The sequence below is a fragment of the Mustelus asterias genome, chromosome 13 (genome assembly GCF_964213995.1).
Source record: "Mustelus asterias chromosome 13, sMusAst1.hap1.1, whole genome shotgun sequence".
NCBI classification, from domain to species: domain Eukaryota; kingdom Metazoa; phylum Chordata; class Chondrichthyes; order Carcharhiniformes; family Triakidae; genus Mustelus; species Mustelus asterias.
Window position 1 is genome coordinate 18,273,266 of NC_135813.1, and position 12,878 is coordinate 18,286,143.

The 12,878-nt window shown below is 45.0% G+C and overlaps 1 protein-coding gene across 2 annotated transcripts in view; it reads right to left on the bottom strand.

The window, feature by feature from the left end:
- Positions 1–1,734: 1,734 nt before the first annotated feature.
- Positions 1,735–12,878, bottom strand: part of LOC144502478 (LIM/homeobox protein LMX-1.2) — a 192,359-nt gene continuing 181,215 nt past the window's right edge. For both annotated transcript variants that reach the window (XM_078226439.1, XM_078226438.1), the window contains 4 exons: positions 11,974–12,051; positions 8,696–8,762; positions 7,820–7,981; positions 1,735–1,915 (listed from right to left, as the gene is read on the bottom strand). In XM_078226439.1, the coding sequence (XP_078082565.1) occupies positions 1,758–1,915; positions 7,820–7,981; positions 8,696–8,762; positions 11,974–12,051 (465 nt within the window). In that variant the 3' untranslated portion in view covers positions 1,735–1,757. The remainder of the gene's footprint in view (positions 1,916–7,819; positions 7,982–8,695; positions 8,763–11,973; positions 12,052–12,878) is intronic.

Below are 12,878 nucleotides of genomic sequence, written 5' to 3' on the forward strand. Positions count from 1 at the left end.
AATCACACTGTCCCATGGCAATCCCAATGTGAGGTGAACGAAATCAGACAGGTCAAAGGTGGCTTTCAGGCTTAATCTTTTACTGGAACTCTCAGGTCAGAGCACAGAGATTACCATTTGATGGGATGAATCATGATACAAATGATGGTAACAGTACTTGTACATCAGCTTTCATACCTTTGAACTCTATTGGTGAAATATGTGTTTGCTTCTTGGGGGGGGGGGGGGGGGGTAGATCTTGTCATGAACCAGGAGAAGAAGGCAGGTGGCTCCCAGGCTTGTACATTTTGAATGAGAAAATATGAGGTTTTAGCTTTTTAGCAAAATGCCTTTGGTTTTAAATCTCTTTCGCGGAGATACTGTGGATAAATGTACGCAGTAATAAGAAAACAATGAACACTGCTGGGCTGGATGTTGTCTTGTTTCTCACATTTCCTCCCAATTATTTGGCGACGAGTTGCTGGATATGGATCAGGGAGGGGTTTCGTGTATCTGCTTTTGCACGATTTGTCGATTACTTGTCTCAACGCTGCAAGATCTCTCCCCATTTTTATTCATCACCGACCGCCAAAGCATTGAGCACAGCTATTGATGAAAGCTCTATGTGCGATTTTGCCACAACATTACTTCAGTCATCGTGCGCGTTCTGCAGCAAAACTTTGGTTTCTTTGTTGTGGGGGTTGAGGGGGAAGTGGGGGAGGGGGGAGGGGGGTGGTGCTGCTTTGCCACCTGCACTGAACAACCTGAACTTTGGTATTGGAATATCCACTATCAAAACTGCTGCTTAGCACATGATATAATGGCAGAACAAATGCTTTGAAGCTATTAGATCTAAAAAAAAAGACACATGTTGTGATTTGAACGACCCAAAAGTGAGAAAAAAAACTCAAATCTCTCCAGCACAGTTTAGAAACAGTAAATGAGAACGAATTCCGGATTTCAATTTGACAAATTAGCAACAGCCACCTTTGCAAACATTGTTTTTTTTTCGTTTATTGGCACTTGCACGGACAACTCAAGAGTCACGCACCATTCATTCCACACCGCTTGAGCGAGGAAACCGGGTGACCAGATACGCTAAAAAAAATACCGTGAACGGAGAGGACAGTACAAACATGAGCACGACATTTTTGTAGCTGTTAGCTGTTGCCACGCCTGAGCGAGAGATGATTCATGCAAAAACGCAAGGGAGCTCAGACACAAATTAGTCTACTTGTGTGTCTTAAAAATTAAAAAAAAAACGCACGAGGGTGAGTGGAGTATAACATTTTCTAACCTCTTTTACATCGAGTGCATGGAGAATTGGGTGAGCAAGTAGTTTTTTTTAATCGATCTTTGCCATCCAGTCATGACCCAACAGGGAGATAAACAGAAGGGCAGGAAAAGAGGCTGAGATTCCCAAATTTCGCTGTATATAATTAAGAACTGGAGTCTTTGTATCAAAACATTGAAACAGTGGAATGTAGCTGCAGTCTCCACGTCTCGTGTTCCCATTGTTGTGCTGATTTGAATTCTATTAAATTTGTCTTTTTTCTAATGTCACTTTCATTATCTTCTTGCTGTCAGTTTTTTTTCCCCCCTGGCCACATGGGAAATAGTGGATAAGTTCATTACGAGGCAAGAATAAGGTAATATATGGCTGTACAGTTTTCTTGATTTAGTTTATCTATCCCGTCCCTCCCGCCCGCCCCCGCCGCTTCATTTAAAAGTCACCATAACACACGTCCCCGGACATTCTCCTTCCTGCCCTGCTGCTTTCACGAGGCAAAATATGAGTTCTGCATGGAATACAGCCTGTCGATTGGGTTCCCCACTCTAGCCTGCATGGGGTTAACTTCTGACGAGGCGAGGAAACAGTCGCTCAAGCTGGTGAGAGAGGTGTCGCTGTCGATATCGTGAAAGAGAGAGTCGTTCCCTGGAATCACAAAATGAAAGCATTTAATTGACAGCATTAAATCACTTAAAGGTCGTTATGATGAGTTTTCATTTTTAATGAAGCTTTCACGACTTCTTTGTGGTCCGTGGATGCTCATAAAATCCAGAAATCCAGAAAGCAATTGATAAATAATAAATAATGTATGAAAATGAGAAAAAAAGAAATACAGACACATTTCCACGGCGTCAGTATGAACATATAGAGGAGAACAAAATGATACATTCTTTAAGAGTCCTCTTTTTAAATTTGTGGGTACAATATTAAAATACCACTTCCAGAAACCACTATTTTTCCTGCATATTGACAGCAAGCTTATTGTTGACACTGTTGTCAAAATTAAATGTCCTCTGTGTAACCTGTGAATATGTTCAGTACTCTTGGGTTATGCTTTGGTTCAATACCAGGCTCAGAGACAATCTTCCCCAAGTCTTGGCTTTAAAGTTTAGCAGGGCTGTCCCTTACTACCACACTGGTAATTGGGGGATAAGGTGAGAAAATTAAGACTTAACTACCATGAGATGATGCACAACCTGAAATCTTGGGCTGGATTTTCATTTTTGAGACAGGTAGCAAGAGTGGCGGTGATATTCCCAGCTCGGACCACCTGCCTTGGGAGAAAGTGTTGCGAAAGATGGGATTTGCATCGTGTGTGGGGGAGGGGAGGGGGGTTGCAGGCTGCAGTCGGGCTAGCTAACCCAGGAAAGAATTTGGAGGTAGTGACAGGGGCTGCCAGGTGCCTAGATACACTGTTTAACCGCCCCCCCCCCCATGTGCCAAGGCATGCCTCCCACTGATCCCCTTTGGCCCCTCATGTCCTCCATGCCAAGTTTTGCCCAAACTCTCCCGATGGCTCCTCATGCCAAGGTTTTCCCTGGGGCATAGCTGTTTCAGTACTCTAATGGAAGTCTGGGCTCTCAGCCAATGATGCTCAGCTGAGGGGCCAAAAATCCATTAGAACACTGAAACAGTGATGCCCGAGGGAAAACATTATTTGGCTCTCTGATCTCTTCCGCCAATTGAACAATATTTATTTACACAAGAAAATTGTTTTCAAGTGCTTGCAGTTTCAGCTATTGCAGCTTCCGAATGATTAACACTTTTATGGGCCACAGATTTAAGATAATTAACAAATTTATTCATTCGTTCAACATGGGCATCACTGGCTGGCCAGGTTTATTGCCCATCCCTAGTTGCCAGAGGGCAGTTCAGAGTCAACCAAATTGCTGTGGCTCTGGAGTCACATGTGGGCCAGACTAGGTAAGGAGGGCAGATTTCCTTTCCTAAAGGACATTAGGGAACCAGATGGGTTTTCCTGACAATCACTTCACGGTCATCAGTAGATTCTTAATTCCTAATATTTCTGGTTGAATTCAAATTCCACCAGCTGATGTGGTGGGATTCGAACCGGGTCTCCAGAACATTAGCTGAGTTTCTATATTAATTGTCTAGCGATAATACTGCTAGGCCATTGCCTCGCCAGTGAATTGTGATGATCTACCTGATAGGGTGGTGGAAGCAGATTCAATGATAACTTTCAAGAGAGAATTGGATAAATGTATTAATAAAGTTAAACTTGCAAGGGGAAAAGCAGCAGAATGGGACCATGATTGCTGTTTCTGGCATGATGGGCCAAACAGCCACTTGTATGATTCCCTTTTATCTATATCGAAGTTCAAAACAAACAGCCTCAAATTTCCACACTCAGATCAAATGAGGTCTGTGGCCAGCTTTGGAGCAAAGAGTTATTTTCTTTCCCACAAGATGCTCTCCACATTCATCCAGGAACCTGTAGGGACCGGAGGGAGAAAGAGGGAGACAGAAAGAGAAAGAATGAGGCTATACATGAAAGTGACATTGAACTCTGAGGATATCGCTTCAATGGGCCAGCAAGCATAACCACAGGAGTGCTGAGTGCAACTGAAACCTAAAAACCAGAAACCATTGCAGTTCTCCAAAACAACTTTATAGCCAAGAGGAAAGAGTTGAAAGAATGCACTATTGGCTACAATGGAAAAGAACGCTGACAAGCAAATGTGAAAAGCTGATATCTAAGGAAGCTCGCTGCCAATATAGAGAATTTATATGGCGTATCCTTGATCTAACCCACTGGATGTGTAATATTGACTGAGCCTAGATTTTTATTGCTGGATTCCTTCTAAAAAGGTGCCAAGGAAGGAAAATAATGTCCCCATGAGTAACAGGCTTACGGGAAAATTCAGCTCAACTGAAATATGCAATCATGAATTGATGCTTATAAAGTGGGAGTAATCTAATAGATGCATACCAGACCATGCGTCACACTGACCTTTGTGTCTGGAATACCCGTACATGTTATTCATATTTGAATTACAGTATGGCAGAATAAAGTGTCGGGATACCATAATGTACCCAGTACTGGGCAGGATTTTCCAGCTGTTTCCACTGGTGGAGGGTGTGAACAGTGGGAAACTCCCTTGACAGTGGGGGGACCAGGTGATCCAGTCAGAGTGGGGGCTTGCTCCTGTCCAGGTCCTCTTTGTCCCAAGGAGGGAGTCCTTCCTGCAACGGCCACCCCAGTGCCGACGATGCTGCCTGCCTTCACCAACCCCATCCTGGGCCTGCCTGACTGTCGCACCCCTTCTCAGCTCCATTTACCAGACATTGGGACATACAGTATAAATGGACCCTCCTTCTCTAGTTGTAGCCCCGGCAGCGGCCACCACTCCTGGTGGTACCACTAAGGCTGTTGAGCTGCCAGCTCTTGGGGTGGTGACCATCCCCTAATTGGGATGGCTGCCCTGGTGGCAACCAAGATGACGTATCTGGTCGTGTTGACCGCCAAAGTGGGGTTGCCCTCCACATCCCAGCCCGTCGGTGGAACCCCCATAACCATCACTTAATTCTACCTTATATGTTTTATTTGTTCATAGCAAGTGGACATCGTTGGCAAAACAGCAATTATTGCCCATCCCTCCGGAAGGTGATGGTGAGCAGCCTTCTTGTGGCACTGCAGTTCATGTGGTGTAGGTTCATCCGCACTGCTGTTCGAAGGGAGTTTCAGGAATTTGCATGATCATTCCTTCATTGTCACTGCTTGTTTCCAAGTCAGGATGGCATGGCTTGGTAGTAAACTTGGAGGTGGCGTTATTAGTCCCATGCAGTGCCGGATTTAGACTTGGTGAGGCCCTAAGCTATGTAAAGCTTGGAGGCCACTTGTTAAAAAGTTACACCAAAAGGTCTCACAAAGGTGTGTACCAAAACAGGACCTTGGGTCGCCACAAAAAAATTGAAAACATAATTATGCCTTTTAATTATTTAATAGCAAGGTATTTAAAGTGAAAAATACAAATTATTTTCAAATGAATGCATTTATTGATTACATATTTATCATTTGGCTGGCTTGATCTCTCTCATAGATTTTGGTAATTTTTTGAGTTGCTCTTCAAGCTGGTGCTTTCTTTTTCTTTGTTGGTATCCGCTCTTAAATGTTCTCTTCATTGTAAACCTTCTGAAATTTTGTGAGGCCCCTGTGGTTTGTGAGGCCCTAAGCTGTAGCTTGTGCCTAAATCTGGCACTGGTCCCATGCACCTTCTGCCCTCGTCTTTCCAGATGGTAGAGGTTTTGCGTGGGTTGGAAAAGTGCTGGTGAAGGAGAATGGCAAGTTACTGCAGTGCATCTTGTAAATGCTACACACTTGCTGCCGCTGTGCGCTGATAATGGAGGGAGTGAATGTTTAAGTTAGTGAATGGGATGTCAGTTGAGAGGAGTACTTTTTCCTGGATGGTGTTGAGCTTCATGAGTGTTGCTGGAGCTGCACTCCTCCAAGCAAGTGGACAGTATTCCATCATAGTCCTGATTTTGGGCTGTGGACAGGCTTTGAGGAATCAGGATGTAAGTTTATTTATTAGTGTCACAAGTAGGCTTACACTGCAATGAAGTTACTGTGAAAATCTCCTAGTCGCCACACTCCGTCGCCTGTTCGGGTACACTGAAGGAGAATTGAGCATAGCCAATCCACCTAAGCAGCACGTCTTTCAGACTGTGGGAAGAAACCGGAGCACCCGGAGGAAACCCATGCAGACATGGGGAGAGCATGCAGACTCCGCACAGACAGTGACCTCCTCCGGGAATCAAATCCTGACCTCTGGCACTGTGAGGCACCACTGTGCCACCATGCCGCCGTAGGTAAGCTACTCACTGCAGAACACCCAGCCTTTGACCTGCTCTTGTAACCAATCTGATCAAAGGACGTTGATGATAGGGGATTCAGCAATGATAATTCTACTGAATGTCATGGGGAGATGATTGGACTCTCTCTTGTTGGAGATAGTTATTACCCGGCACTTGTGTGGTGCAAAATGTTACTTGCCATACATTTGCTCAAGCCTGTATGTTGTCCCGGTCTTGCTGCATATGGACACGGACTGCTTCATCACCTGGGAGTTGTAAACAGAACTGAGCAATGTATAATCATCAATGATTATCTCCACTTCTGATCTTATGATGGAGGGAAAATCATTGATGGATCAGTTGAAGATAGTTGGAGAACACTAGGCTGAGATGATTGAGCTCCAATAAACACAACTGTCCTCCTTTGTGTCAGGTATGACTCTGGGACAGTTTCCATTTCAATTCCCATTGAGTTCAATTTTACTAGGGCTTCTTGATGTCACTCTTTTTTTATTCATTTACGTGACATGGGCATCACTGGCTGGCCAGCATTTATTGCCCATCCCTAGTTGCCTTTGAACTTAGTGCCTCATTGGGCCATTTCAAAGGGCACTTGAGAGTCAACCACATTGCTGTGGCTCTAGAGTCACATGTGGGCCAGACTAGGTAAGGAGGGCAGATTTCCTTCCCTAAAGAACATTAGAGAACCAGATGGGTTTTTCTGACAATCGACAATGGTCATCAGTTAATTCTTAATTCCAGATTTTTTTATCGAGTTCAAGTTTCACGATCTGCCACAGTGGGATTTTAACCCAGTTCCCCAGAACATTAGCTGAGTAAGTGGATTAATAATCTAGTGATAATACCACTAGGCCATCGCCTCCCCGGTCAAATGCTGCCTTGATTTCAAGGGCAGTCATTATTTTTGTGATGAAATAACGTTTATACGAAATCAGAGTGTGATGCATTTCTAAAATTATCAGATTTGAAATGGCCTTGACGCATAGGCTGCGATTCTTGTACTTTCAGAAATTACTGTATATAAAACCTGTGTTGAATGCTCCCTCCACCCACATTGTCTGTGCATTTAAGACCTGGCTGGCTGTAGAGATTTGCATTCTAATCAGTATTCTGTAATTTGATTTCTGTGTCTGTGCCCTGTTTGAGAACAGAGACCACTCCATCTGATGAAGGAGCATTGCTCCGAAAGCTTATGGTATTTGCTACCAAATAAACCTGTTGGACTTTAACCTGGTGTTGTGAGACTTCTTACTATAAAACTTACAGCAGAGCGACTCATCCTTTTGCTCCTCTGCCGGTGTTTATGCTCCACACAAACCTCCTCTCACTCTATTAATTTTACCTAACCCTATGTGCATATCATTCTGTTTTTTTCCTCATGTATTTATCTAGCTTCCCCTTATTTTTTTTCTCTGCTATCTGTTTCAACAATTTAGTTTTACAAGTGATGATCTTATATTTATGAGCTCTAGTTCTGGACTCCCCCACAAGTGGAAACACGTTCTCTAAGTCTACCCGATCAAACCCCTTCTGGATTTTAATGAGCTCCATCAGATCACCTCTCATTCTTCTCTTTCCAAGAGAAAAAGAGCCTCGTGCCTACTCAGTCTTTCCTGATACTTGTAGTTGAACAGTATAAGGTGATGTTTTGAAATGGGCGCAGGAAATTAAATTGAAAGTTGACAGAGTAACTAAATACAAGCAGCCACCTACCATACGGGTTCATGTGGTCCCCTGGCATTTGGGGTGGGGTGAGTCCTTGTTGAAATGGATCCGAGTTGTAACCATTTTGGTCTATGGACACAAGCTGCTGCTGCGGAGGTGCGACTGGTGCGTATGAATTGATCATCCCATCCATTCTATTTGACATCACTTCTGCCAATGAAAAGAAGATCAGTCAGGAGTTCGCCTGGCTTTTGATAAAAAGGGCTAGTTTCAATGGCCCTTTTCAATAAAACAGATCTGTTTCTTTGTCGGAAAGTAACAGGCTTTCTGTCCGAGTAAAACGTTGTAATCTTTCATGGGTACGCGACAGGAATGACAATAAGTCGAGGTGGGGACTGCGGTGATGAGCAGCCACCTCGCCTGGTTTCATAACTCATCAGCAAATAGCGGTGGTGAGGCGTCCTTATGAGTGGGATATCAGATGTATCCTATGGCTGTTCATTATGTGATCTGTTTATACCACAGGCTAGATAAGTAATCTAAATTAAAGTGATAAAAGCTAGATGCAGATTTTAATTTTAAAAGGAAATTAAACCGCAGAGTGACTGTACAATGGTTGGAGGGGGGCGGGGGGGGGGATGTGATATCACTGGGAAAGATTTTCTTCACTCTGGGCTCTGGCACCGTGTTGATGGATGTCGACAATCGTGGTTTAGCACTTAATATTTATTGAGACTATTTTTTAATCCTGTTACACTTGCACACATTGTTTTCAGTGGGATGGCAATTTAAAACCAGATTGCTTTGAATTCCTCATTACGGAACGTTCAGCAGTCACGTAATACATGGATGACAGTTTTCCTGTTGAAGGTTTTTATTTCTGTCTCTTCCATCTGCCCACCAGCCCCACTGTCAGATGGTTACCTTGTCCAAGTCGCTGGCCGTTCTGTTGCTCTTGCTGCTGCTGTTGTCTCCGTGCCAGCTTCTTCATCTTAAAAATTGCAAAAGAAATCCACTTGGAATCAGGTTAAGCAACAGGGTTTTGAAAACACCCAAATTGAAGGACATCTCTAAAATTCAGCTAATAACAGAATGGATGGAACAGGTCCTTCAGTAGGACACTGGGTACTTTATCAGGTGGGGCTATGACTTTGTCCTGCGTGCTGGAGAAGTGCAAAAGGATAGAAGGCAAATGCAATCTTTTGGGCGGCACGGTGGCACTGCTGCCTCACAGCGCCAAGGGCCTGGGTTCAATTCCGGCCTTGGGTGACTGTGTGGAGTTTGCACATTCTCCCCATGACTGCTTGGGTTTCCTCAGGATGCTCCGATTGCCTCCCACAGTCCAAAGATGTACGTGTTAGGTGGATTGGCCGTGTTAAATTGCCCTTAGTGTCAGGGGGATTAGCAGGGTAAATACGTGGGGTTACGGGGATAGGGCCTGGGTGGGATTGTTGTCAGTGCAGGCTTGATGGGCTGAATGGCCTCTTTCTGCACTGTAGGGATTCTATGAATTTGAAAAATTGCCGTGAGTAAAATAATATTATGTATCAAGAGATCATATCACTGCAGCTATTGCTGTGACAAATGGAAGGGCATCATTAGAGCTGTGATTAACTCATTCAGATCAACCATAAAACAAGAACATTTCTCCTCAATTAAATAAACAACCCATTATACGAGTGCTCCTCACATAAACGTGATTAACATGTGCATTGACTGGAATATAACAATGAAAGGATAATTTGAGAAATATAAATGATATTGCATTTTACTCCAATTGTGGAGTTAGCACCTACCTATCTCAAATCTAACGCCTCTGTTTGTCAGGCCTAGGTTCTGCATATACATAGTGCTACTTGTCGCTTATTCCAATTGTATCGATGTATTGTGGGCGGAACAGTGGTTAGCACTGCTGCCTCACAGAGCCAGGAACTGGGGTTCGATTCCTGCCTTTGGTCACTGTCTGTGCGGAGTTTGCACGTTCTCCCCGTGGATTTCCTCCAGGTGCTCTGGTTTCCTCCCACGCTCCAAAGATGTGTGGGTTAGCTGAATTGAACGTGCTAAATTGCCCTTAGTGTCCAAAGATGTGTAGGTTAGATGGATTAGCCATGGTAAATGTGCAGGTTTGACAGGATAGGGTGGGGTAAATGAACTGTGTAAGGTACTCTATCAGAGAGAGTCAATGCAGACTCAATGGGCTGAATGGCCTCCTTCTGTACTGTAGGGATTAACTTATGGGGCAATATAATGGATCTTCGGGGAGTTTGTGTGATGTGGTGCTCTTTGGCTGATTTTCCATTTATATTTTCTGGGTGATGTTTTGCTTCACAAAAGGAGATGGGTGTCCGCAGGGAACATTTTTCCACAGCACCAAGTATCCCCAAACTCAGGAATTACACATGGCACATGCAACACTGCTCTATCCGGAAACTGTGAACCGATAGCCTCTCACTACACCAGTTATTACTCTCCTCTCATACCAGCCACTCTTCCATTCTCAGAATGAAACCTGAGCCCAAAACCTGAGCTCAGCATCCACTGTAGATCGTTCGGAATGGGATGGAGAATGATCCAAACCAATCCATGCCCGGCTATAACACCAGCAGGCACACAGGCTCCCATTCTGCTGGCTTGAACTGCTTTCAAATCCAGTTGCACAAGGTGGGGTTTAGGTTGGATTTTAGTCTTGCAGAACATCGAGAAAGGGGGCGTAGCAAATCGACTGGCCTGTTACAAGCTCTGCCTAAATGGGGAAATTAATTTCGCATTTTTAAGTTAAGAGGCTAATGACCCTGACTAAAATGATTAATATCTACCCTCCAGCCACAGTCTAGTCAGAGTCCTGAGTGCAATGGAGTCGCCGTCCGGACATTCCTGCTGCGCCCACTCTACCCACACCGGCACTCAGGTGCTCCTGGTCGAGATCCGGCTTGAAGATCAATAGGCGTTTTCCCGCTTCCAGGCTGGAGGGGGGATCCGTGCGGGGAACGCCGGCCTCCTGGCCGTGACCCCTGAGCTTGGGGGAGCAGTCCAGGGCGGTGGGTGACTGGCGCTCAGAGGAGGGGGACGATTTGGTGGGCGAGAGGGACTCAGAGTCCTCCAGTACCCACAGATTCAGTGCCAGGGGTACTGAAAATGGATGGTTGATTCGCTAATGCTTGCTGTGGTGTTAAATCGCAAGGCAAATGTATCTGCCCTTTTACGGGCAACACAGCAGAGTCAGGGTCATCTGGCTTGGGAGACCAACCGGGGCTCAGCATGGGGAATCACCCCAGAGGGAGGAATTCTCCGAGGCCGAGGTATTTCAGAATGAGCTGCAAGAACAGTGACGCTGCTTGAAGCTCACTAAAAAAATCCCTTTGTGTTCACTAATGAAGTCCCTGAAAGTGCATCACAACAGCATCCCTCCATCTGATTTTGTACATCACAGTCAGCCCAGCTCCATTTCTGTTTGTATTTGTTCTTGGATGTGTGAGATAAGATGGAATTATTGCCCATCCCTAGTTACCTAGAAGCCATTGATGGATCTCTTGATGTTCTATTTTGTAACAATTAATTTACAACTGAGTTGGCCACCAAGCTAGCATCAAAGAAAAATCAACGTCATGTCAAACCAGATGGAGATGGAAAAAAGTAAAGTTTATTTATGTGAAAGTTTATTTATTAGTGTCTCATGTAGGCTTACATTAAAACTGCAATGAGGTTACTGTGAAAATCCCCTAGTTGCCACACTCTGGCACCTGTTCGGGTACACTGAGGGAGAATTTAGTATGGCCTGTGCATCTAACCTGCACGTCTTTCAGATTGTGGGAGGAAACCAGAGCACCCGGAGGAAACCCACGCAGACACGGGGAGAATGTGCAGACTCCACACAGACAGTGACCCAAGCCGGGAATTGAACCCAGGTCCCTGGAGCTGTGAGGCAGCAATGCTAACCACTGTGCCACCGTGCCGCCCCAGTGAAAGTTCAGCGGAGGACATTAGTGACCCAGCTGTGCTTCCATGACAATCTGGTAGCTCTCACGTTCACTTTTGGATGGTTAGCGCACGGAGTTATTGACCTTGTTTTCACAGTGGGCTTCGAACTCCCCCAGTGCTGTGACTACCTGACGACCGAATCCTACTGCACGAGAAATAATCTTCCAAAACCGATGGCAAGCAAGAGGATTTCAAACGTGAGAAACTTGTGACCAAAAGTTTACCTTGGCTCTTTGATTTTGGAACCAAACTTGAACTACTCTGACACTAAGCCCCGTTTCAGCTGCGAGGGTTTCTCTGACCTGTTGAGAAAAAGCATGTCGACTTTACTAAGGAAACAGAAAGTTCTGGATTAAACAAGCTAAAACAATCTTCCTGAAGCGCATTAAACCTTCAGCATGCAAAAGCATACGATTGAGTGTAGATAATAGACAGTGTGGGGATCAGGGGATATGGCATGTGGGGAGCTGAAGATCAGCCATGATGTTTGGGTGGAGCAGGTTAGGGAGGGCTGCATAGCCTACTCCTGCCCCCATTTCATATATTCTTAGAAATATTTAAAAGCTCTGAAAAATTACAGGGCTGATTTCAACCTCCTTGGCAGTGATTGGTTGAAGGGTAGTTAAAATGGCTGTAGTGACTTACCCTCCCCAACTGATCCCGCTGCCTTTCTGCCGTTTGTATTTTTAACTAGGCAAGGAACACCCACTGAAAGGCAACAGGGTCTTTCTTTAATTACGCAAATTTGGCTCCAAACATACTGAGGCCAGGTGTGTAATTTTAACCCAATGCAGAGAACCATTGAGCCTTCAGCACCAGGCCCAACTTGGTGCCAAAGGGATTGGTGCAGAGGAGGCCCAGAATGGGCGTTCACTTGATTTATTTTATTGTTTCCTTGTTTGATTGATCCTCCACGTCCCAGAAGGAAATCTTGTACCTCCTCCATCTTGGTTTGACCCCTCCCTCTAACCGTTCCCCCAACCATGAAGAGCCCCCACCACTCCCCTCCTCCCATTCTCAGTCTCAACCACACCACGCCTCAGATTTCAGGTGGCAGTCTTCTTCCCTGTGAAATCCCACTCCCACATATTGGACAGCTAGCTTCAGGTGGGGACACTGCCAGGACCTA